At 42.5% G+C, this 27582-nt stretch overlaps 1 protein-coding gene across 2 annotated transcripts in view; it reads left to right on the forward strand.

Moving 5' to 3' along the window:
- ppp4r1l (protein phosphatase 4, regulatory subunit 1-like) overlaps nucleotides 1-27582 on the forward strand; it is a 125670-nt gene that overhangs the window by 27394 nt on the left and 70694 nt on the right. For both annotated transcript variants that reach the window (XR_006314608.1, XM_043710084.1), the window contains exons 4-5: nucleotides 9951-10057; nucleotides 15764-15906. Coding sequence is in view for 1 of the 2 variants with exons in the window: in XM_043710084.1 (XP_043566019.1) it covers nucleotides 9951-10057; nucleotides 15764-15906 (250 nt within the window). In the remaining variant the exon portion in view is untranslated. The remainder of the gene's footprint in view (nucleotides 1-9950; nucleotides 10058-15763; nucleotides 15907-27582) is intronic.

The raw sequence follows: 27582 nt of genomic DNA on the forward strand, positions 1-27582 counted from the left end.
TGCTATTATATTATTTACACTTCTGCTTCTTAACTTGCTGGTTTATCATCTTTGGCCTTAGCGGGGTCAGAGACTTTCAAGGTCCTATTAGATATTGAATTGAGATTACAAGATCAAATTTTGCAAATTATGAGATTAGATTCCCTACAGTGTGGAAACTTGGGACACAATTTTAACCCTTTCACCACACGGGGTCAGAGACTTTCAAGGTCCTATTAGATATTGAATTGAGATTACAAGATCAAATTTTGCAAATTATGAGATTAGATTCCCTACAGTGTGGAAACAGGCCCTTCGGCCCAACCAGTCCACACTGAGCCTCCGAAGAGTAACCCACCCAGACCCATTTCCCTCTGACTAACACTATGGGCAATTTAGCATGGCCAATTCACCTGACCCGCACATCTTTGGACTGTGGGAGGTAACCGGAGCACCCGGAGGAAACCCACGCAGACATGGGGAGAATATGCAAACACCACACAGACAGTCGCACGAGGCTGGAATCGAACCTGGGACCCTGGTGTGCTGAGGCAGTAGTGCTAACCACTGAGCCACCGTGCGGCTCTTTCCCTGGTTATCTGCTTGCACTTGATGTATATATAAAACATCTTTTCTTTTATCCTTGATTTTACTTAAAGAAAATTGTTTGATACTCATGAGGGAAAACTAATTTATTTTTTTCAAGTTTGCTCCTGCATTTCTTTTTGTAGTTTTCTTGGCTTTCTACATAATTACGCTTTTAGTCTTTGCATGAGATTCTCTTTGTCGCCTTATTCTACTTTGACTTTGAAGAGAAAGTATGTATGGGAGTCCCATCTTTTTCACTGTGAAATATATGTTTGAATCTTTTGTTTTTTGCCTTTACTGATCTGACACCTTCAAGTTTACCTTTAAGTAGCTGAATCCAGTGCATTTTTGCGAACTCGTCTTGCAACTTTGTAAAATTAGCTTTTCCTAAGTTAAGAATTTTAATTCCTGGTCTTTCTTTATCCTTTTCCATAACTACACCAATGTAACTGAATTATGATTAGTTGCACACTCTTCCAATGATGTGACTTCCACCTGTCAAGCTTCATTCCATAAATCCAAGTCTAGAATTTTTCTTGGGGTTGCTACATTATTATTTAAAAAAAATTAGTAATTCTATCCTAGTTTCCACCCTGGGGAAAAAGACTTTGACCAACCATCCTATCTGTGCCTCTCATAATTTTATATGCTTCTAACAGGTCACCTCTCAGCCATCGATGCTCCAGCAAAAGCAATCCAAGTTTTTCCAACCTTACCTTATACCAAATACATTCTAATCGAGGTAAATCGCCTTTGCACCCTCTCGAAAGCCTCCACATCTTGTAGTGTGGGACCAGAACTGCACACCATACTCTAAATGTGGCTTAACTAACATTAATACTGCTCACTGTTAGGGAGCTATGGATTTGTGCCCCAAGATCCCTCTGTATATCAACGCTCCTAAGGTCCTGCTATTTACTGTATGCTTTCCGCTTGCATTTGGTCTCCCAAAATGCATCACTTCACACTTGTCCAGATTAAACTCTACCTGCCATTTCTCCGCCCAACTTTCTAACTGATCTATATCCTGCCTCATCCTTTGACAACCTTCCTCACTATCTACAACTCCTCCAGTCTTTGCATTGTCTGCAAATTACATTACAAACATTAGAGGTCCTGGCACTTATTCTTGCAGAGAATGGTTACTGGTTACAGGCCTCCAGTCAGAAAAACACCCCTCCCTAACCATTGTCTGTCTTCTATGACCAAGACAATTTGTATGCAACTTGTCCAGCTCAACATGGATCCCGTGTTCTATCTTCCTTACCAGCCTTGAGGGGCCTTATCAAATGCTGTAGTAAAATCTATGTAGACTACATGCACTTCCCTACCCTCATTAATCATCTTCGTCATTTCCTCGAAAGACTCAATAAAATTTGTGAGACATGACCCTCCCTGCACAAAGCCAGTATGACTATCCTACTAAGTCCATTATTTTGTAAATGTAAGTAAATCCCCCTAAGAATCTTCTCCAATAATTTCCCCTACCTCTAATGTAAGGTTCAGTGGCTTATAATTTCCTAGATTATCCCTGTTAGCCTCCTTAAAAAAATGAGCAATAATAGCTTGTGGGAGCTCACCTGTGGCTAAAGATGGACACAAAGACCTCTGTCAAGGCCACAGCAATCTCTGCCTTTGCCTCCTCAGTATTCTGGGATAGATCCCATCAAGCCCTGGGGAATTACTGCCTTAATATTTTTCAAGAAGCCCAACTCCACTTCCTCCTTAATTATCAACATGCTCCAGAATATCAACGTATCTGCTTCCTACTTTTACCATCATCCATGTCCTTCTCCCTGATGAATACCAGTGCAAAATGCTCATTAAGGACCGTGCCTGCTTCCTCTGGCTCCATGCATAAATTGCCTTCTTTGTCCTTGAGTGGACTTAGTCCATTGTGGCAGCTTGTCTGGGAGAGTCGGTCTGTGTTTGGTGTGATATTCTCCAGGTTTGGAGGTCTTTTCTGGGCGTGGAGACCTTACTGATGGAGAGATCTTCTTTGGCAGCGGTTTCTGGGTATTTCAGCTTTCATCATCTCAATCAACTTTGTCTGAAGTAAAATTGACGAAGATGAACTCTGTCTTAATTTTTACTTTTTTCTTCTTACCTGTGACTTCTGTCTTTAACACAGGCGCTATGGTATGACAATTTATAAAACTTTTCACTTTTTTTTGTAAAAATATATGTGATAATAAATTGCTGTTTTATTCTAATCTTGCTCTTGCTATCCTTTTGCTCCATATATGCAGATAAAATGCCTTGGAACTCTCCTTAATCTTGTTTATCAAGGACATTTCATGATTCCTTTTAGTCGTCCTCCTTCATTGTTTAAGCTTTTTTCCTGCTTCCTTTACATTCCTAAAGGGCCTTGTCTGATTTCAGTTTCTTAAACCTTACATATGGTTCCTTTTTCTTTTTGACTAAGTTTTCAATATCTCTTGTCATCCAGGAGTCCTGAATCTTGCCATCCTTACCTTTCATCGTCACAGGAACATGCTGGTCTTGAATTCTGATCAACTGACCCTAAAAATACTCTCACAGCTGCCTGCAATCAAATTTGTCCAGTTCCTGCTGAACACTGCTCTAATCAGCAATCCAATTTGCCACTTTCACCTACGGACCAATCTTAGCCGTATCCATATTCATAACTACCTTAACTTATGGAATTATGACCACTGTTCCCAAAATGCACTCAATGAATTAACCAGGTTCATGCTCCAATTCAAAGTTTAGTAGAACCACTTTCGCAGTTGGATTTTCTACATATTGTTTCAAGAAGCCCTCCTGGATGCACTGAACAAATTCTGCCCTGTCTAAGCAACTGCTGCTAAGAGAGTCCCAGTCAATATTGGGGATATTAAAAATCACTCACTATGCCAACCCTTTAGTTTTTACATTGTTAATGATCAGTTTACATTTCTGTTCCTCCACCTCCTGCTGGCTACTCGGAGGCCGATAGTATAACCCCCATCATAGTGATTGCATCTTTTGTATTCCTGAGTTCTATCCGTATAACCTTGCTGAATGAGCCCTCCAATATCTTTTCTCATAGTGCAGCTGTGACATTCTTCTTAATCAGTAATACAACTGCCTCATCCCTTTTATATCCCACTTAGATGGTGCCAGACCTGCTGAGTTTCTGTGAAGAGAAAAAAGTTAACATTTCAAATCCAGGGTCCCTTCTTGACAACTCATAACTTTGAACAGGTCATATTTATGTTGATGTTGGGGAATAGGTGGGGTGTTGTATGGAGCTTGGGGGGGTGGGGTGGGGGGAAGTGAGAAAGAGAGAGAGAGAGAGAGATTAAAGGGCAGGCAGACAAAGGGATTGTAAATTGTAAGCCAGGAAAGAGAAGAGAAACTAAATACATGATGATGGGGTCTGAATAGTTGAGAATCCACTTCAATTCAGCATTTAGGATTGCTGGGGTCGGTGGGGGGGGGGGGTGTTGGTTAGTATACTGTACATAGAAGGAGGTATTCATGCTTTAATATTGTTCGACTCAATTTGGAGTTGTAAGGTTTCCCCGAAGCAGCTTCTGTTGAGTCCTCACTGCAGTAGGCCTGACACACACATGTTGGCATGGGAACATGGCAGTATGTTGAAGTGGCAGGCAACTGAAAGCTTGGCATAATTTTACAGATAGTAAGTAATAGGAACAGAGACACACACTGACACACTTTCACATGCAATTCATTTAATAGTTTATGCTGGTTTTAAAATTTTGACTTTGAAGGTACCAGCTGCCATCTCTTCACCATGAATGTCCAATCTCTCGACACATCTGTGCCCCATCAGGGTGGGCTTAAGGCTCTCTGCTTCTTCCTCAAAAGAAGAGCTGAACTGTCCCCGTCCATTACCACCTTCCTCTGCCTGGCCGAGTGCGTCTTTGTCCTCAGTTTAAACAACTTCTTCTTTAACTCCTCTCATTTTCATCAGGTCAAGTAAAGTTGATATAGTCCCATAGGGCTGCACTCTCATTACAGACAAACAGCTATTGGTGGCTTAGCCTACCGTTACAATGTCTCAGGCAAGGGGAAAGGCTGAGCAGGAGAGTCCTTCATGGTAACCTCAGTTGGTGTGAGAATGTGTGGCTATGAAATGAATTGATTTTAGTACAGCCAATCCATTTTCAACCAAACATTATCACCTAATTAGTTTCTTATCTGCCCTGGCTTACTATCTTTGTTGGCCTACCCTTTTTTCTCTCTCTGGGTTCCCTGTCTACCTATCTGCTCATTTCTTTCTCTCCATCCATCCACCCCCCCCCCATCAGCATTAATACCACTTATTCCTAGATGTTACTAGTTCTGAAGAAATTTGACTTGAAACATTAACTTTATTTTTTCTTCACAGATACTGCTAGATGCTGAGTTTCTTCAGCAGTTTTTGTTTTTATTTGTTCTTCTATCTCCCTTTGCCTGTTTAGAGAGTCATATAGCACAAAAACAGACACTTCAGTCCAACTCATTCACACTGACCAGGTTTCCCAAACTAAGCTAGTCCTATTTGCCTATCTTTGGCCCTTTTCCCTCTAAACCTTTCCTGTTCGTGCACCTGTCCAAATGTCTTTAAAATGTTGTAACTGTACCTGCACCTATCACTTGCTCTAGAAGTTCATTCCACGCATGAAACATCCTCTGTGTGAAAAGGTTGCCACTCAGGTTCCTTCTAAATCTTTCCTGTCTCCCCTTAAACCTAAATCCTCCAATTTTGGACTCCCCCACTCTTGGGAAAAGACTTTTTCTATTCACTGATCAATGCCCCTCATGATTTTATAAATCTCTAAGGTCACCCTTCAATCTCCTATGCTCCAGGAAAAGAAGTCCCAGCCTATCCTAACTTCAAGAAGGGAAATATGGATTATCCAGGAAACTATAGACAGTTGAGGCTCACATTGGGTAGAGCAGTGGTTGTTGTTTACATGGATTTTAGAAAGGTTTTCGACAAAGTCCATCCTGGTAGGCTCATCTAGAAGGTTAAGATGGATGGGATCTGTGGTGACTTGGCCGTATGCATTCAGAATTGGCTTGCCCATTGTGGTGGAAGGGTGTTTTTCAGGCTGGAGGTCCAAGTGACTCAGGGACCTGTACTGGGACCTCTGCTGTTTGTGATAAATATAAATGATTTGGATGAAAACATAGATTGGGTGGGTTAGTAAGTTTGCAATGGAGGTGTGGATAGTTTAGAAGTTTGTCAAAAGATGCAGCAGGGTATAGGTCAGTAGCAGAAATGGGCGGAGAAATGGCAGATGGAGTTTAATCTGTCTAAGTTTGAGGTGCTGCACTTTGAGAGATGAAATGTTAATGAAAACAATGTAGTTAGTGGCAAGATCCTGAACAGCATTGATGTACAGAGGGATCTTGGGTTCAAGAGTATAGTTCCCTGAAAGTGACCACACAAGTAGATAGGGTGTTAAAGAAGGCAAATGGCATGCTTGCACTTCTTGGTTGAGGAGTTGAGTACAAGAATCAGGACGTCACGTTGCAGCTTTATAAGACTTTGGTTCGGCCACACTTAAGAGTATTATGTTCAGTTCTGGTCACCACGTTACAGGAAAGATGTGGAAGCTTTGGAGAGTGCGCAAAAGACGTTTACCAGGATGCTGCTTGGATTAGAGGGTATGAGCTATAAGGTGAAGATAGAAAACAACCAGTGTTTTTCTCTGGAGTGGCGGATGCTGAGGGGAGACTTGATAGAAGTCTGTAAAATTATGAGGTGCATAATGACAGTCAGAATCTTTTTCCAAGAGGTAAAATATCTAATACTAGGGGTCACACATTTAAGGTGAGAGGGGGAAAGTTCAAAGGAAATGTGAAGGGCAGGTTTTACACAGAAAGTGGCAGGATTGTGGAATGCGCTGCTGGGGTGGTGGTAGAGGTAGATACGATAGGTGCATTTAAGGGTCTGTTAGATGAGCACGTGGATATGCTAGGAATGGAGGGAATTGGACCAACGGCAGGCAGAAGGGAATACTGTAATTTAATTTTGCAACAAGCTCGGCACAACATTGTGGGCTGAAGCACCCATTCCTGTGCTGGAAAGTTCAATGTTCCATAGAGCCCCTCCTCATAACTCAACCTCCAGTCTGGTAATATTCTTGTAAATCTTTTCTGTACCTTTTTCAAATTAATAATGTTCTTTCTATAGTAAGGCAAACAGAACTGTACAGGCCTGTAATACAATCTCTGTATTGTAATATCCACTTCTTGTTCTTATGCTCACCCCATGCTTCTGAAGAGATTGTGGAGGCATTGTTGGTGATCTTTTGGAAATCGCAGGAGTCAGGAAGGTTCTCAGAAAATTGGGAATTGGCTAATGTAACCCCATGTTTAAGAAGGGAGGGAGGCAGAAGATTGGACTTTTTTTTTTGCATTGTTTCTTTTTCTTTTTTTTTCTTTTTATCCCCACACTACCACCTAAGTGCGGTAGTGCTTATTTTTTCAACTCCAGGGTGTTGGTCGACGCCGCGTGCTCCTTCTCCAAGGACACCCGGGCTAAGATTGGAAATTATAGCTGGTTGGCTGACCTTGGTCATTGGTAGGATGTTAAGAGTCCATTATTAAGGATGAGATTGCCAAGTATTGCACGTGTATGGTAAAATAGTGCTATGTCAGCATGACTTTGTCAAGGGTAAGTCATGCTGACAAATCTATTAGAATTCTTTTAGAACGTAAAGAACACATTAAACAAAGGAGACTTAGTGGACATGAGCGGTTTGGATTTCCAGAAGGCATTTGACAAGGTGCTGTACAGGAGGCTGCTGAATAAAATAGATTAGGTTAGATTACTTATAGTGTGGAAACAGGCCCTTCAGCCCAACAAGTCTGCACTGAAGAGCAACCCACCCAGACACATTCCCCTACATTTACCCCTTCAGCAAACATTACGGGCAATTTAGCATGGCCAATTCACCTAACCTGCACATTTTTGGACTGTGGGAGGAAACCGGAGCACCCGGAGGAAACCCACGCAGACACTGGGAAAATGTGCAAACTCCATACACAGTTGCCTGAGGCGGGAATTGAACCCGGGTCTCTGGTGCTGAGAGGCAGCAGCAGCGCTAACCACTGTGCCGCCCAAGGTTATAGAGACAGGTACTGGCATAGCTAGAGGATTGGCTGATTGGCAGAAGGTAGAGTGTGCAAAGTCTTTTTCAAGATGGCAGCAGTGACCCGTAGTGTTCCACAGGGGTCAGTATTGGGACTACACCTACCCACATTATACATACTGGTTTGGCCAAAGGAACTGACAGCATTGTTGCTAAGTTTGCAAATAGGTGGAGGGGTAGTTTGTGTTGAAGAAGCAGGGAAACTGCAGAAGGACTTGGACAGCCTGAGAAAATGGACAAAGAAGTGACAAATGGAATAGAACGTGACGAAGTGTGAGTTTATGCATTTTGGTAGGAAGAATACAGGTATACTCTATTTTCTAAATAGGGAAAAACTTCAGAAATTTGAAGCACAAAGGAACTTAAAGTCCTTGTTCATGATTCTCTTAAGATTAACATGCAGGTTTGGACCCAATTCTATCTATGAAAGAATGTGCTGGCCTTCAAGGGGGTGGAGAATTTACAACAATGATACTGGGGATGAAGGGCTTTTCAGATGAGCGGTTGAGAACTCTTCATCTGTATACGATAGAGATTAGAAGGATGAGGGAAGTTCTGATTCAAACTTGTAGAATGCTGAGAAGTCTGGATGGAATGGGTGTGGAGAAGATGTTTTGACTAGTAGGATAGACGCAGACTTGAGAGCGTAACCTCGGAGTGAAGGGATGAGGAATTTCTTCAGTCTGAGGGTGGTGAATCTGTGGAACTCATTACCACAGAAGGCTGTGGAGGCCAAATTGCTGAGTGTATTTCAGCTAAGTTCCTGATCAGTAAGGGGAGCAAAAGTTACAAGGAGAAAGCAGGAGAATGGAATTGAGAAACAAATGAGCCATGATTGAATGGCAGAGCAGACTTGATGGGCTAAATGACCTAATTCCGTTCCAATATCTTGTGGTCTAAAGGGCCTCCATTTCACAATCCTTCTTGCATACAATCCATCCTTACAGCTATAATTGTTTCTTTAATCAATATCTATCGCCACTCTTTTCATCTCTTTCCTATCATTCCAAATTAAAGTGCTATGACTACGAATATTGAACTGTTCTTCCTGCCTTCGTTGTACCCACGTTTTAGGAAAAAATGTGATATCATTCTTTCAAGTGTTGAGTTGTGTCCTCAACACATTTGCCTTATTTATTAAAGCACAGTTAAACTTCTTATTTTCCAACCTCTGTTTCCTTTGTCTTCCACTTCCATTCATTAATGTTTTTCTGTTTTTGCAGTTTTACTTTTCTCCCTTCTTAAATATATGCTCAACTTCCCATATCCCTGCTGGGCAAGTTTAAATCTGCCATAAAAGAATTAACAAACTTGTTTGAGCCTCAGCAGGGCTGTGGGCCCAATATCCCCTAATTTTCTGGTTTATATATGTCCTAACATCAAATAATAACACTATTACACCATGGAAATAGGCTGATTGAAATCACTGCTCCTTATTCATCTTTTATGCCTGTAGCAGAGTTGAGGAAAGATATCTTGTTCAATTGTGATTTCAGTGATACTTTCTTATAAATCCAGTTTCTTTAGTATTACAAGAAAAACTGGTTTTGTTGAGACCAAGCTAATTTTGATAGTCTTATAAGCATCTTCTACTACAGACTGATCAGCGAAAAATAAACTTTAAAGCATACTTTGTAATTGCTCCAGTTTATAAATGGTTGATCATTTATAAACTTCTAAAAGAACATAGTGCAAATAAAGACAAAAGAAAATGCATTTCAAACATAAGGTTTTTCCGAAACATGATATCCTTAAAATATGACCAGAGGAAACTTTAGATATCTGGGAAACTGCCAACTAATTTGATTATATTCCTTAAAGGAGCAACATGTATATTTTAAACTAGTTCCGTTTTCTGTCAACTTATTTAATCAAGCAATGGGACAAGTTATGTCCAGATCATAATGAGCAGTTTCTTATGTGCTTTCGTTTTTCATAGTCTCGACAACTTTAAACAGGTCAGTTGCTTTTGAAAGTTGTCGCATGAAAATGGTTTGGAAAAAATAATGTTTAGTGAGTAAATCCACAGCAGCAGCATTCATTGTTCATTACCAAAATCTCTCTAGATAAGGGTAGCCACTTGACATCTGACATGTAGCAGCAGTTAGGGGTCACCTGTGAAAGTAGTGTAAAATATTAGACCAAAATAATCTGTAGATTAGAAAGCTTTAACTATATGTCTTGACATGAAATTCTATATGCTATACAAATTATTCCTTCCTAAATAGTATATAACTTTAACTAATGATAAATGCATTTTTATATTGACAGGCAGATTGTTGCTCGAGGGCTCTTGGATGTTCTGCGAGCTTTTAGCGATGATGAGAAAGATTTCTTGGCTGTCATGGAGACGATAGTTAGACTCTCTGAAGATACAGGTATGTTGGTGACCTCCTTGTTTTGAGTGACAGAGGTTTGCAGAAGTTGGTGATTATTTAGTTGCTTGCTTTTTCCTCTGTTATTCTCGTCTTTGCCCTGCTTTTGTTTTTCTGCCTTGCGGCACTGTTTCATGCATGGATTTCTTTCCAGAGTTCAGCTAACTTTGCGATATCTCACCAATTCAGCAGTCTTCCTATAAAAGCAGCATCCGTTTTTCTGATTGGTCTTAAACATTATTTTGGTGGTTGTTTCACAGTTTTTATTTTTAGAGTAAAAACAACATGATTGGGTGAACGGCATGGTTGATAGAGATGAAACAAACTGGATGATATAGGTTAAAATGGTTGTCTTTGAATATAAACCATCTTTGGAGAAAAAGAAGAAAATGGCACAGAAAAATGAGGTGCAGTCAAAGATACAAGATGTTGTGCGATGACAGTTCAAAATGTTCTGAAAAGTTTGCTTAAACAAGAGTTTCTTTTAATTGAGTAGTTATCCACTTACAACAATATTTCTGGGTTTGGTTCGCTGTCCATATGTAAGGTATCTGCTGCCCAAAATATACTTACATTCCAGATGTTGCAATGCCTCACTTCAGTAGATGAATCTGTTTGGATGTTTCAGACAAGCTGATGTCCCATTAGTCAGCACCCTCAAACCCTACTTAATTGTCTGAAGAATCTAAAAGAGCAATTGCTCCTTAATCCTGGATCTTGCCCTTATTGCTGCCTCAAAGCAGTCCTGAAAAATTCATGACGTCATCATGGTGCAATCCAGGCACTTAAAGAAGAAAAATCACAACCATCAAATGTCCCAACATGCTTCACAGCCAATGAAGTCCTTTCACTCTGTAGTCACTTCTGTAATATAAGATATATCAGTGCCACATGAATACTGTTTAGCTACAAGGGTGGGTCAGAGGCTAAGAATCCTGCACTGAGTAACTCACTTCCTAAGTACCCAAAGTGCTCACCTTCTGCAAGGCGCAAGTCAGGAATGTGATGGAATATTCTGATCTGAATATCATCAAAAAAATGGACTAGGGAAACTAATGGGACTAAATTCTGTGGACCTGGTGGGTTGCATCCTAGGATTTTAAAGGAAATGCCCACAGAGGTAATAGGTGTTTCAGGAATCCTTACAGGTTCTAGAAAAGTGACCAAAGATCGAAAAGCTGTCAATGTTACATAGATGTACAGAAGGATCTTGGTGTCTTTGTACACCAATCAGTCAATCTAAACAGGGAGGTTCAGCAAGCAATTGGGAAGGCAAATGGTATTTTGGCCTTAACTGCAAGAGGATTTGAGTTCATAACAGGGCTCGACAGACTAGATGCAAGGAGGTTGTTCCCCCTAGTTGGGAAGTCCAGAACCAGAGGTCTGATCACCGTCTCAGAATACAGAGTAGGCTATTGAGGGTATTTTGTTACTGAGATGATAGTCAACCTATGGAATTCTCTACCACAGAAGGCCGGGTCACAGAGTATATCCAGAGGCTTGAACAAATAATGTAGAAAATCTGAAATAAATTATATCATTACTGGTGGAAAATCTTGTATTTAGTTTTTCACTTTGGATTCAAAGGATGGCGTAGGATTATTTCCAAATGATGATAAAATGCCACACGTAACATTAATACACAAAACAAAATCACATAAAGTCAGGGGTTAGCTTGGTTAGAGGATTGCGCCCGTGCCCTCACCTCCCCCCTCACCTCCATCCAAAGCCCCAAAGGAGCCTTTTACATCCATCAAAGTTTCACCTGCACATCCACCAATGTAATTTATTGTATCCGTTGCTCCCGATGCGGTCTCTTTTACATTGGGGAGACTGGACGCCTCCTCACGAGCGCTTTAGGGAACATCCATGGGCCACCTGCACCACTCAACCCCACCGCCCCGTGGCCCAACATTTCAACTCCCCCTTCCCACTCTGCTGAGGACATGCAGGTCCTGGGCCGCCTCCACTGCCACTCCCTCACCACCTGACGCCTGGAAGAAGAACACCTCATCTTCCCCCTCTGAGCACGTCAACCACAGGGCATCAATCTGGACTTCACCAGTTTCCTCACTTCCCCTCCACCCACCTTACCCCAGTTCCAGCCTTCCAGCTCAGCACCATCCTCATGACCTGTCCTACCTGCCAATCTCCCTTCCCACCTATCCGCTCCACCCTCCCCTCTAACCTATCACCTTCATTTCCACCTCCATCCACCTATCGTACTCTTGGCTACCTTCTTCCCAGCCCCACCCCCCCCTCCCATTGATCACTCCACCCAGAGGCTCCCTGCCTTCGTTCCTGATCAAGGGCTTTTGTCCGAAATGTCGATTTTCCTGCTCCTCGGATGCTGCCTGACCTGCTGTGTTTTTCCAGTGCCACTCTAATCTAGACTGTGATCTCCAGCATCTGCAGTCCTCCCTTTTGTCGAGAGGATTGGCCAATCGGAAAACAGAGTCGGGATGAATGGTTGGTGTGCTTCAGGATTCAATCCTTGCGGCCCCAACTATTCACAATCTATGTTAATGACTTGGATATGGGGAAAGAAAGTATTATACTGCAGTTGGCAGATGGCTAAAATGGGTGGGCAAGTAAGATATAATGAACAAATAAATTTACCAGTTGATATGGTAAGGTTAATTGGGTCAGTATCAAAACATGACGTTTACTGTGGATAAGTGAGATTATCCATTTTGATCAAAGGAATAGAAAGGCAACCTATTATCTAAATGGAGAGAAATTTCAGAGTGCTTCATTGTAGAGAGATCAGAGTGTCCTCTTGCATCAATTGCAGAAAATTAACATGCAGTTACAGCAGGTAATGAGGAAAGCTAATGTTTAGCATTTATCACTAAGGGAATAGAGTATAAAAATAGGGAAGTATTGCTGCAACAGTACATGTGCTGGAAAGTGTGACTAATGTAGTTTAAGTATAGTTTTGGTGATATAGATTCAAGGGCTGAGGGGCCTCTTCTGTTCTCTATGATTCTAAGGCTTTTGTGAGATCACATCTGGAATTTTACATAGTTTTAATCTCCCCTTACGTAAGGGGAGATTTAGTTGAATTTGAGTCAGTTCAGAGGAGGTTCACTAGATTTATTCCAGACAGGAGGGTCAGAAAAGGGTGCCCTTGCAGTCAGCATCACCTTGAAGTATTCTGGGAAGGTGTCCCCACATTCAGCATCGTCTTGAATTGGTCCAGGAAGGATGCCTTGCTTGCTTGGAAGTATCGAGCTGTCCGTTCCAGCTGTCCGTCGCAGTGGCCGGTATATTGGGTCCACATCGATCTGGACAGATTCAAACCACTATAAATGCCGGAGGAAAGATCACAGAAGCGCTTCACAGGAGGCTCCAAAGCACTCAGGATGTCACCTAGACAGGGGACGAAACGTCTGCAACACAAATTCCCAGCTCGGCAAACAGAACCACAACATATAACAGAGAAACAAGGCAGGAGAGAGTGGGCAGCTTTGCCTGACTCCAGGTGTGAATTAGAAAATTTTCCCATTCAGATCAGTTCATAGGCAGAAACAAATCCCTTTTGTATATGGGAACAAAGTTACCCAGTTTACATGGTCAAAGAAAATCAAAGGCAAGGGATGCATAACTGAACTCTGCAACCTCGCTGATTCGAGATTAGGAATTAAGTGCTGAATGGTCTCTTGTTAGATTTGGATCATTAGCCATGAATACCCACTGTTAATGGTTTGCTTCTAAAAGTTAAGCATTTCCCTTCATATTTGTAAAGATCAAATGTCAGTAGAATACTGAATCCCTATTTGATAGTCCTCATGCATTCACCTGTTACATGACTTAGGCAATTTCTGTTACAAATGGAGAAGAAAGATCGAGAATGTCAGGAAATAGATAATGACATCTATGAATTGGAAGGGTTTAAAGGGTTATGGGCCAAATTATGGCAAATGGGACTAGATTTATTTAGGATATCTGGTCAGCATGGATGAGTTCAACCGAAGGGTCTGCTTTCATACTGTATATCTCTATGACTCTGTCATTTTCCCTTGTTGGAGAGTCTCAGACAAGAAGGCACAAGTTTTCAGAGTAAAGGGTGGCCCTTTTAAGACATAGGTAAGGAGGAATTTTTGCCGTCAAGGTAGTGAATTTGTGGAATCTGTTCTCACAGAGAGCTGTCAGAGCTCGACGTATTCAGGGCGGGGTTCGTCTGATTTTTAATCATAAGATCACCAAGGGTTATGTGGGAAAGGCTGAAAAATGGAGTTGAGGATTATCAGATCAGTTATGATCTCATTGGGTCTACTCTGCCACTCAATGTTGAATGGCCGCCTTCTGCTCCTATGTCTTATGGTCTTGTAGTGTTGAAGAATGTGGTGCTGGAAAAGCACAGCAGGTCAGGCAGCATCCGAGGAGCAGGAGAATCGATGTTTCGGGCATAAGTCCTTCATCAGGTCTTATAGTGTTGCTTGTATGTTTATGGTGTGACTTTACGAGGAAGGCCAGGAATCTGTTGCTTGTTTTTCCACTTAAAATCGAGCCCATTAGTCAATTTTTTTCCCCCTCACCACCACCAAAACTCCTCCCTTTGAGCAGCTGTTCCCAAATTTGGCCTGGATGGCACAGGGAAACTTGGAAGGAGATGTAATGTATAAATTCGGTCCAATAATATACTTCCATTCTTAACAGTGCAATTAATTTCTTTTTGTGAGCTTGAACTGAGACATTTTTCAACTTAACAACACAACACTTAGAATCAGTAGAACAGTGTAAAACCCTACTGTGCAGCTCATCAGTGATTTTTTTCCATATTCTCACATAGAATTTTTAATGTGTCCCTTGCAAGCAACTGTAAAAACAAGGATAATGGACTATTCTGAATAGCTTTTTAAAAAAAATCATTCCTGGGATCAGGGTGTTGCAGGCCATGGTAATTGCTCAGAGGGTAGTTAAGAGTCAACCACATTGCTGTGGGTCTAGGGCACATGTAGGCCAGACCAAGTAAGGATGGCAGTTTCCTTCCTTAAAGGCCATTAGTGAATTAAATATGTTTTACTGAGAATCAGCAATGGATTCAGCAGTGGAGTCATGGTCATCATTAGGCTCTTAATTCCAGATTTAAAATGAATTCAAATTCCACCATCTGTCATGGCAGGATTCAAACTTGAGTCTCCAGAACATTATCTGGGTTAATAGTCCATGAGGCCCCCAAATAGAATTTGAACAGAAAGTAGTATATTCTGGGCTCACATTGTCACAAATTATGGATTGCTGACTTGTAAGGACTGGGAAAGAATCACATCAATTCATGACTCAAAACTTCTGAAATTTCAATTTTATGTGTTCCAGCAATAAAGTTTCAACTTTGATCTCCAGCATCTGCAGACCTCACTTTCTCCACAAATTATGGATTGCTGACTTGTAAGGACTGGGAAAGAATCACATCAATTCATGACTCAAAACTTCTGAAATTTCAATTTTATGAAAGTTTAGAACACAGTGGGAGCATAGCCGTATATTATGCACTGAGATGGACTGATAGAGGGAGGACATTGGGTAAAATTCCCATTTCGTCTAACCTCACGATTGCATTTCTTTAATGGATCAGTTTATATACCTTTAAAATTCAACACAGATAAGGAGATCTTGAAGTTTAATCCTCTACACCTTAAAACTGAGGTGTTGTAATTTGGCTCTCTGGCTACTGCTTAATCTCATCTATTTCTTCACCAATAGAGCCCACTGTGCGTGCTGAATTGATGGAACAGGTCCCCCATCTTGCCATGTTCCTCCAGGAGAACCGACCTTCTTTCCCAACTGCTTTTTCAAAGTACCTAGTTCCCATTGTTGTAAGATACCTCACTGACCCCAATAACCAGGTAAGACAACAAGATTGCTTGGTATACAGATTTAATAATTGGTGTCAGGTGGCACTGTGTGCTCTTAAAAGAACTGAAATGCACTGTACACGGTTCCAACACTACTGAATGTTACAAATCTAGGATTACTGTATTTAAATAGAGGACTGCCTAACTCTGTAATGTTCTTGTTTAAAATGTTGCTGAACAGTATTCATCTGCAGTTGAGTGGAAGGGTCTGGTCTTGGAGTTACTCAATTATTTGCTAATGTTGTTATTCAGCACTTTAAAACTGTCGAGCAGTTCATGATGCCTGGTTTTGGCTTGACGTCTCTACATGTTGATAACACTTGTGTAGTCCAGTACAAATTCACCAGTTTTTCAGGTTTGGGTATACTCTCCTCATAATTAGTTTCACTGCAATTGTATTCACAGGTAAAATCTTTGCTTCTATCAATCCAGACACATGTTATGTGCAAAGTCATCTGGAAGTTAATGCTTCCAAGGTAAATTAATAGAACATTGAACAATACAGAACGGGAACAATGCCTCGGCCTAACACGTTTGTGAAAGCCATGATGCTAATCTAAACTAATCCCATCTGCCTGCATGTAATAGCCAATGGCTTCCAACTGAGACTTTAATTTTTCTCATTAGGGGAGTTGATGGCCTCGTGCTATTATTGCTGGACTGTTAATCTAGAGATACAATTTAACAAACTCTGGAATTAAGGGTCTAATGATGATGTGGAATGTTGGAACGACTGATTTAGTTCACTAATGTCCTTTAGGGAAGGAAACTGCCTTCCTTACTTAGTTTGGCCTACATATGATTACAGACCCACAGCAATGTAATTGACTCTCAACTGGGCAATAAATGTTGACCGAACTAGTAACACCCTGATATATTAATGAATTTTAAAAAAGGACCATGTCCGTCTATTCCCTTCCTATTCACGACGGTCTAAATGCCTTTTAAACTTTGCTAACATATCTGTTTCTACCACCTCCCCTGGTAGCGCATTCCAGGTACCTGCTACCCATTGTGTAAGATTAAAAAAAACTCTTTTGCATATCCCCCTTAAACTTTTCATTCTCACCTTAAACAATTCTTGCCATTTTTTACACTTCCACACTGGGAAAAAGATTATGATAAGAGTAATTAATTTCACATGTATCTAGAGAGGTACAATGAAAAATGTTTTATCACCACAATCCAGCGCCATTTTGAGTTGCAAAAAGAATAAAAAGAAATTACATAAATAGAGTTTATCTTTGTACAAGGGTTTATCAAACACAGCTCCAGGACATCTGCAAGATGTCCAAGGCCTCAAGAGGTTCCTGCGCTTCAGCCTTACTGCAGTCAAGGTCCCCTGTTCTGGGCACCACCACTGCTGCAGCCGATGACCCGCTGAGCTCTACAGCAGAAAACAACCCACCAAATCAATGACCAAGCCAGTTTTGTATCCAATTTGTCAATTTACCATGGGTCCCATGTGACTTAATCATCTGGACTAGCTTACGATGAGGAATCTTATCAAATGCTTTAGAAAAGATTGGGGCAAGGCGAATTTTGATGGAATTAGACATGTACTTGCAGGGGTTGGTTGGAGTAGTTTATTTGCAGGCAAGGGGACCTCTTACAAGTGGGAGGCCTTTAAAAATGAGATGGTTAGAGTTCAAAGTCTCTATGTTCCAATGAGTGTGAAGGACAGAGTTGGCAGGAATAGAGAACCCTGGATGACAAGAGATATTGAAGCTTTGACCAGAAAAAAGGGGGAGACATGGCTAAGGTACAGGAATCAAGGGAATCCCTGGAGATAGTAAGACCATAAGTCATGGGAGCAGAAATTGGGCCTTTCAGTCTGCTCCACCATTCAATCATGGTTTATAAGTTTCTCAACTTCATTCTCCCACTTTCTTCCTCTAACCCTTGATCCCCTTGACAATCAAGAACCTATCTATCTGTGTCTTAAATATACTCAATGATCTGGCTTGCGCAGCCTTCTGTGGAAGTGAATTCCATAGATTTACCACTCTATGGCTGAAGAAGTTTCTCCTTATCTCCATTCTAAAGGGTTTTATCTTTACTCTAAAGCTGTGCTGTCAGATCCTAGTCTCTCCTATCAGTGGAGACATCTTCCCAAATTCACTCTGTCAGGCCATTCGGTATTCTGTAAGTTTGAATTAGATCCCCCCTCATCCTTCTAAACTCAATCAAGTGCAATCTCAGAGTCATTAATTGTTCCTCATATGTTCAGCTTTTAATTCCTGGGACCATTCTCATGAACGTCCTCTGGACCCAGTCCATGACCAATACGTCCTTCCTGATGTATGGGACCCAAAACTACGCACAATACTCTAAATCTGTTCTGACCAGAGCTTTACATAGCCTCAGACGTATGTTCCTGCTTTTATGTTCAAGTCCTCTCAAAATAAACGCCAACATTGTATTTGCCTTCCGAACTACTGACTCAACTTGCAAGTTTACCTTGAGAGAATCCTCAACTAGAACTCCTAAGTCTAGTAGTGATAAACGGCTCCATTTCGGAATGGCAGACAGTGACCATTGGGGTACCGCAGGGATCAGTGCTGTGACCGCAGCTTTTTACAATATATGTTGATGATACAGATGATGGTATTAGTAAAAACATTAGCAAATTTGCTGATGATACTAAGCTGGGTGGCGGGGTGAAATGTGAGGAGGATGTTGGGAGATTACAGGGTGACCTGGACAGGTTAGGTGAGTGGTCAGATGTATGGCAGATGCAGTTTAATGTGGATATATGTATGGTTATCCACTTTGGTGGCAAGAACAGAAAGACAGATTACTACCTAAATGGAATTAATTTAGCTAAAGGGGCAGTACAAAGAGATCTGGGTGTTCTTGTACAACAATCAATGAAGGTAAGCATGCAGGTACAGCAGGTAGTGAAGAAGGCTAATAGTATGCTGGCCTTCATAGCAAGAGGGATTGAGTATAGAAGCAAAGATGGTCTTCTGCAACTGTACAGGGCCCTGGTGAGACCACACTTCGAGTACTGTGTGCAGTTCTGGTCTCCAAATTTGAGGAAAGATATTCTGGCTATTGAGGGAGTGCAGCGTAGGTTCACGAGGTCAATTCCTGGAATGGCGGGACTACCTTACGCTGAAAGACTGGAGCGACTGGGCTTGTATACCCGTGAGTTTAGAAGACTGAGAGCGGATCTGATTGAGACATATAAGATGATTAAAGGATTGGACAATCTGGAGGCAGGAAACATGTTTCCGCTGATGGTGAGTGCCGAACCAGAGGACACAGCTTAAAAATATCGGGTAGACCATTTAGGACAGAGGTGAGGAGAAACTTCTTCACCCAGAGAGTGGTGGCTGTGTGGAATGCTCTGCCCCAGAGGGCAGTGGAGGCCCAGTCTCTGGATTCATTTAAGAAAGAGTTGGATCGAGCTCTCAAGGATAGTAGAATCAAGGGTTATGGAGATAAGGCAGGAACAGGATACTGATTAAGGATGATCAGCCATGATCATATTGAATGGTGGTGCAGGCTCAAGGGCAGAATGGCCTGCTCCTGCACCTATTGTCTATTGTCTCTTCACATATAAGACTTATGAATTTTCCACCCGTTTAGAAAATAGTCCATGCGTCTATTCTTCTTACCAAAATGCATGACCTCATACTTTCCCACATTGTATTCCATTTGCCTCTCCTTTGCCCAATCTTCTCACCTGTCCAAATCCTTCTGCAGCCTCCCTGCCTCCTCAATATTACGTGTCCTTCTGCTTATCTTTGTATCGTCTGCAAACTTAGCCAGAATGCCGTCACTTCCTTCATCTAGATCATTAATGTATAAAGTGAAAAGTTGTGGTCCCAACTTGAGCCTTGTGGAACACCATTTGTCACCGGCTGCTATCTTGAGAAAGACTCCTTTATCCCCACTCTCTGCTTTTTGCCAGATAGCCAGTTACTAGAGGTCACTGGTTAAAGGTGAGAATGGAAACATTGAAGGGAGATATGCATGTAAAGTTTTTTAAGCAGAGGGTGGTGGTACCTGGAACGCATGCCAGCGAAGATGGTAGAGATGGATACAATAGTGTAATTTAAGATCTGTCTCGATAGATACATGAATGGGCGGGGAGCAGAGCGGTACAGATTCTGCGAAAATAGGCGACATGTTTAGATAGAGGATCTGAATCAGCACAGGCTTGGAGGGCCAAAAGGCCTGTTCTTGTGCAGTAATTTTCTTGGTTTTTTTTTGTTCTATCCATGGCAGCACCTTGCCTCTAACAGAAAGGCTCTTACCTTATTCAGTAGCCTCCTGTGCGGCACCTTGTCCAAGACCTTCTGGAAGTCCAGGTAGACAACATCCATTGGCTCTCCTTGGTCTAACCTGCTCGTTACCTCCTCAAAGAATTCTAGCAGATTTGTCAGGCATGACATCCCGTTGATGAAACCATACTGACTTTGCCCTATTTTATCATCTATTTCCAAGTAGTTAGAAATCTCATCCTTCACAAGGGACTCCAAAATCTTAGCCATGACTGAGGTGAGGCTAATTGGCTTGTAATTTTCTATCTTTTGCCTTACTCCCTTTTTAAATAGGGTGTCAGGTTTGCAATTTTCCAGTCCTCTGAGACTCTCCCTGACTCTAGTGATTCCTGAAAGATCACCACTAACACCTCAACTATCTCTTCAGCTATCTCCTTTATAACTCTGGAGTATAGTCCATCTGGTCGTTTATCCACTTTTAGACCTTTTAGTTCTTCTAGCACCTTCTCCTTGGTGGCCACTGTATCGAACTCTGCCCCCTCACTCTCTTGAATTTTTGGGATATTCATCGTGTCTTCTGATGTGAAGTAATTATTCAGTTCCTCAGCCATTTGCTTGTTAGAATATAGAACATAGAAGAATACAGTGCAGTACAGGCCCTTCGGCCCTCGATGTTGCGCCGATCCAAGCCCACCTAACCTACACTAGCCCACTATCCTCCATATGCCTATCCAATGCCCGCTTAAATGCCCATAATGAGGGAGAGTCCACCACTGCTACTGGCAGGGCATTCCATGAACTCCCGAATCGCTGAGTAAAGAACCTACCCCTAACGTCTGTCCTACCCCCCCTTAATTTAAAGCTATGCCCCCTTGTAATAGCTGATTCCATACGTGGAAAAAGATTCTCACTGTCGACCCTATCTAAACCCCTAATCATCTTGTACACCTCTATCAAGTCACCCCTAAACCTTCTTTTCTCCAATGAAAACAACCCCAAGTGCCTCAGCCTTTCCTCATACGATCTTCCTACCATACCAGGCAACATCCTGGTAAACATCTTCTGCACCAGTTCCAGTGCCTCCACATCCTTCCTATAGTATAGCGACCAAAACTGCACACAATACTCCAGAGTCTTATACAACTGCAACATGACCTCAGTACTCCAGAACTCAATTCCTCTACCAATAAAAGCCAGTACGCCATATGCCTTCTTCACCGCACTATTTACCTGGGTGTTCCCCACTACTATCTCTCCAGTGTCATTTTCCAGCAGCCCAATGTGCACTTTTGCCTCTCTTTTGCTCTTTTTGCCTCTCTTTTGCTCTTTACATATCTAAAGAAACTCTTACAGCCTTCCTTTATATTACTGGCTAGCTTAACCTCCAATTTATTCTTCTCCCTCCTTATTTCTTTTTTGTTGTCCTCTGTTATCTTTGTAAGTTTTTCAATCCTCTGGTTTCCCACTACCCTTGCTGCCACATATGCTTAGCGAGTTTTGAGAAGATTTGTAGCTCAGGTTGAGGTTCTGAATGTAGGTTTGCTCGCTGAGCTGGAAGGTTCGTTTCCAGACATTTTGTCACCCAACTAGGTAACATCTTCAGTTGGCCTCAAGCAAACCTACATCCACATTATATGCTTTGTCTTTTGCTTTTATGCTATCCCTAACTTCCCCAGTCAGCCATGCTTTCCTCATCATCACTGTAACAGGCTTCATTTTCCTCAGGATGGATCTCTGCTGTGTCTCCTGAATTATTCCCAGATATTCCTGCCATTGCACTTCCACTGTCTTTTCTGCTAGGCTCCTGTCCCAGTTAATTCTGCCCAGCTTCTCCCTCATGCCTCTGTGGTTGCCTTTATTCAGGTGTAATACTGTTACCTCTGATTCTATCTTCTCCCTCTCAAATTGCAGATTAAATGCAATCATATTATGACCACTGCCTCCGAAGGGTTCCATGACCTTTGGCTCCATTATCAAGTCTGCCTCATTGCGTAACACTAACTCCAGTATTGCCTGTTCCCTGGTGGGGCCCACCACAAACTGCTCCAAAAAGCCATCTTGGAGACATTCCACAAATTCCTTTTCTTGTAGCAACTACCAACCTGATTTTCCCAGCCCACTGGCACATTGAAATTCCCCTTGATCACTGTAACCTTGCCTTTCCAACACACCCTTTCTCCTGGTGTATTTTGCACCCCAGCTCCTGACTATTGTTTGGAGGTCTGTACGTAACTCCAACTATTTTTTTTACCTTAGCGGTTCCTCACTTCTACCCACTCAGATTCTACGCCATCTGACCCTACTCCTTTCTTACTGTTGATTTGATTTCAGTTCTTACTAATACGGCAACTCCATCCCCTCTGCCCACCTACCTGTCCTTTTCAATAGGATATATATGCTTGAATGTTCAGCTCCCAATCCTGATCCCTTTGCAGCCACATTTCTGTGATGCCCACCACTTCATACCTGCCAATTTTGATCTACGCCACAAGATAATTTATCTTATTCCTTATACTGTGTGTATTCAGATGTAACACCTTCAGTCCTGTAGTAACTGTCACTCTTCTCATTGTCCTTCGTTTGTCCAGTGTGCTTGAAGTTTGATTGCTAACTCTTTCCAAACACTGTGTCCTATTTGTGTCTGTGCTGGAGACTTTAATAACCTCTCCTGAGTTCTTCTTCCTTACTTTTATGTTTTCCCACACAGTTGAATCCAGCCCAACAGATGTTAACCTCCTGCTTTGCTTCCTATTGGGGGAAGGTTTGCCCTTCCCTTGTCCCCTCTTTCCCAGTTTAAAGTCCTGTTGTCCCGCCTATTTATCCTTTTCACTAGAACATTGGTCCCAGTTTCGTTCAGGTGGAGACCGTCTCAGCGGTACAAATCCCTCCTGTTCCAATACTGATGCCAGTGCCCCATGAAAAGGAACTCCTTTTCCCCACACCACTCTTTTAGCCATGTGTTTACATTCCTTTTTCTCATGTCCCTATGCCAATTTGCACATGGCTTGGGCAATAATTCTGAAATTATAACCTTTGAGAACCTGTTCTTTAATTTGGTTCCTAGCTCCTGATAATCTCTCAACAGGTCCTCTTTTCTAGTATTGCCTATATTGTTTGTTCCAGCATGGATCACAACAACTGGATCCTCTTCCTTCCTTTCCAATATCCTTTCAAGCCATTCAAAGATATCCCTTACCCTGACACCAGGCAGAGAATGCACTATGCAGGACTCTCGATCCTGCTTACAAAGAATACTATCACCCTAATTATATACTCCTGTACAACTATCACTTGTGTTTTTGCTCCCACCTCTTGAAGGTCTCCCATACGACGGTGCAGTGGTGTTTTGGCTCATCCTCCCTGCAGCCCTTTACCTCATCCACACTGGGAGCAAATATCTCGTACCTGTTGGACAAGGTCAAGAGCTGAGGCTAATCTGTTCCTGATTGCAGGGGCCCTCTATCTGCCTTGCTTGCAGTCACACCCTGCTGTCCCTGGTTACTGACTATATTTGATGTACTTAATCTACCAGGTGTGACTGCCTCCTGATACAAAGCATCCGGGTAAAAATCTCCCTCCTGGATGTGCCGCATTGTTTGAAGCTCAGATTCCAGCTCGTCACTTCTGAGCTGGATTTCTTCTAACAACCAATGGTAGCTGCAGATGTGGTCTCTGCAGTTCGCAATAGGACCAACCAGCTTCCACATCATACAGGGACAGCACATCACCCGTCCAGCCATTTCTACTTTGTTAATTACTTGATTAACTTTTTTTATAATGAGTTAATTAAATTTATTGATACTTCTTTCTTGAATTCAGTGCAGATTCCCTACCAGCCAATCGAGTCACTGCTTCCCTGTGATATCACTCTCGTTTTTTTCCACTACAGTGCCCCGAGTTTTGGTACTCTTATACTTGCATCTGCTCTGCTGCTCTGCCTTCCAACAGCTTCCCGCCACTTAGGTGGATATAGGGGACACCGGGGTTTATGGAAGAAGGAAATCAGGAGAGCAAAAAGGAGGCAAGAGATTGACTTGGCTGAGAAGATTAGGGTGACTCCACAGAGGTTCTTTAAGTATATTAAAGGAAAAAGAATAACTTGAGAGAGAGAACAGGACCCGTCAAGGGCCAAGGTGGACATGTATTTCAAAAGTAAATAGGGCGGAAGGTAAAAGAGATGGAGGAGTGGCATTGCTAATCAGGGATAGTATCACAGAAAGGAAGATCGTCGAGGAGGGTTTGTCAATTGAGTCAGTGTGGGTGGAAGTCAGAAACCCAAAAGGATACGTCACTTTATTGGGAGTTTTCTGTAGACCCCTCAGTAACAACAGAGACACGGAGGAGCAGATTGGGAGGCAGATTTTGGAAAGATGTAGAACTAGCAGGGTTGTTATCATGGTGACATCAACTTCCCTAATATTGATTGAAACCTCCTCCTTGCAAATAGTTTGGATGGAGCAGATTTTGTTAGGTATGTCCAGGAAGAATTCCTGACTTATTATGTAGATAGGCCAAGTAGAGGCGAGGCCATATTGGATTTGGTGCTCGGCAGCAAATCAGGCCAGGTGTCAGTTCTCACAGTGGGAGAACATTTCGGTGATACTGATCACAATTCCCTGACCTTTACTGTAGTGATGGAGAGGGATAGGAGCAGACGGTATGGGAAAGTATTTAATTGGGGGAGGGGGAAATCGCAATGCCATTAGGCAGGAACTATAGAGCATAAATTGGGAACAGATGTTCTCCAGGAAATGCACGACAGGAATGTGGAGGTTGTTTAGGGAGCACTTGCTGCGAGTGCTGGGTAGGTTTGTCCCACGGAGGCAAGGAAGGGATGGTAGGGTGAAGGAACCTTGGACGACGAGATGTGGAACATCTAGTCAAGAGGAAGAAGGAAGCTTACTTGAGGAAGCAAGGATCAGATAGGGCTCTGGAGGATTACAAAGTAGCCAGAAAGGAACTGAAGAATGGAGTTAGAAGAGCTGGAAGGGAGCATGAAAAAACCTTGGTGGGTAGGATGAAGGAAAACTGCAAGCTTTCTACGCTAACGTGACGAACTGAGGACGGCCAGAGTGAGGGTAAGGTAGATCAGGGATAGTGGAGAGAACTTGTGCCTGGAGTTGGAGATGGTAGGGGAGGTGCTTAATGAATACTGTGCTTCAGTATTCACTAGTGAGAGGGATTTTGGCATTTTTGAGAACAGCTTGAAACAAACTGATATGCTTAAATAGGTTGATGTTGAGAAGGAGAATTTGCTGAAAATTTGGAAAAATATGAGGTTTGATAAATCCCTGAGCCAGATAGGATATATCCAAGGTTATTACGGGAAGTGACGGAAGAGATTGCTGTGCCTTTGGAACTGATCTTTGCGTCCTCACTGTCCACTGTAGTATTACCAGATATTGGAGGGTGGAAGCTGTTCTTCCCTTGTTGAAGAAAGGAAATAGGGATAACCCTGAGATTTACAGACCAGGAAATCTTATATCAGGGGTGGGCAAATTATTGGAGGATTCTGAGAGACCGGGTTTATGATTATTTGGAAAAGTACAGTTTGATTCAGAATCATAGAATCCCGACAGTGTGGTAAGAGGCCCTTCGGCCCTGCAGGTCCACATTGACCCTCTGGAGTGTACCCCTCCAGACCTATTTCCCAATACAAATAGAAGATCATTTATCTGAAATGCTTGGGACTGGCTATTTTTCAGAATTCGGAATTTTTCAGTTTTCAGAATAGTGACAGTTTCATGGTGAACTTTTTAAAAATCTTACCGGAGAAGCAGACTTCTAACTAAGAACGTGCTTAGGCACGCCCTCCCATCGCATCTGAGTGACACGCATAGAGTGAATGTCGACTTGGGGGTGTTCACGGAGAAACCCCAGGCCTGTTGTGCTTGGCCACACGCCGCCCCCCCATGTCGCATCTGAGTGACACACACCAAGTGGGTGTTGACTTGGTTTCACTGTTTGCTCACCAAACAACCTTGTTAATGAGGAAAAAAACTTCACAAAAAAACCTTCGGATTTCAAAGCTTTTCGGTTTTTGGATGTTTGGATAAAGGATCTTCTACATGTACTCTACATTTACCCCTGACTAATGCACCTAACTTGGACGTCCCTGAACACTACGGGCAATTTAGCATGGCCAGTTCACCTAACCTGCGCATCTTTGGGTTGTGAGAGGGAACCAGACCACCCAGAGGAAACCCACTTAGACACAGGGATAATGTACAAACTCCACACAGTCACCTGAGGCTGGAATCAAACCCAGATCCCTAGCAGTATGAGGTACATGCCTCATTATACGAAGGATGTGGAAGCTTTAGAGAGAATGTAGAGGAAATTTACCAAGTTGCTGCCTGGACTGGAGGGCATGCCTTATGAAGGTTGAGGGAGCTAAGGCTTTTCTCATTGGAGCAAAGAAGGATGAGAGGTGACTTGATAGCGATGTACAAGATGGTGAGAGGCAGAGGTGGAGTGAATAGCCAGAGACTTTTGCCCAGGGCGGAAATGGCTATCTCACGATGGGAGTGGCACAGTGGCTCAGTGGTTATCACTGCTGCCTCACAGCGCCAGGGACCTAAGTTCAATTCCAGCCTCGGGTAACTGTCTGTGTGGAGTTTGCACATTCTACCTGTGTCTGTGTGGATTTCCTCCGGGTGCTCAGGTTTCCTCCCACAATCGAAAGATGGCCATGCTAAATTGCCCATGGTGTTCAGGGGTGTGTAGGTTAGGTGCATTAGTCAGAGATGAATGTCGAATAATAGGGTAGGGGTATAGGTCTGGGTGGATTACTCTTCAGAGGGACAGTGTGGACCTGTTGGGCCAAAGGGCCTATTTCCACACTGTAAGGATTCTATCATTCTAGGAGGACGAAGGTTTGGGGGAGATGTCAGAGGTAGGTTCTTTACACAGTGTGTGGTGGGTACTTGGAATGCACTGCCAGCAGTAGTAGTTTAATCAGATACATTAGGGACATTTAAACAATTCTTGGATAGGCGTGTAGATGATAGTAAAATGAAGGGTTTGTCATTGAGTAGGATAAAAGGTCGGCACTAACATCAAGGGCCAAAGACCCTGTACTGTGCTGTACTGTTCTGCGTACTATGTGTGTGCAGAACCACAGGAGATGGGCGAGATCCTCAATGAATATTTCTCCTCTGAGTTCACTATGGAGAAAGGCATGAAAACTTGGGAACTTGGGGAAGTTAGTGGTGATATCTTAGGGACTGTCCACATCACAGTAGAGGAGGTGTTGGACGTATTAGAATGTATGAAAATAGATAAATCTCCTGTCCTGACCAGATATATCCAAGAACACTGCAAGAGGCTAGAGAAGAAGTTGTGCTGGCCCTGACTGATGTTTTTGCATCGTCGTTAGCCACAGGTGAGGTCCCAGAAGACTAGAGGGTAGCAAATGTGCACTTATTCATGAAGG

This window comes from Chiloscyllium plagiosum, chromosome 20 (assembly GCF_004010195.1).
Source record: "Chiloscyllium plagiosum isolate BGI_BamShark_2017 chromosome 20, ASM401019v2, whole genome shotgun sequence".
NCBI classification, from domain to species: domain Eukaryota; kingdom Metazoa; phylum Chordata; class Chondrichthyes; order Orectolobiformes; family Hemiscylliidae; genus Chiloscyllium; species Chiloscyllium plagiosum.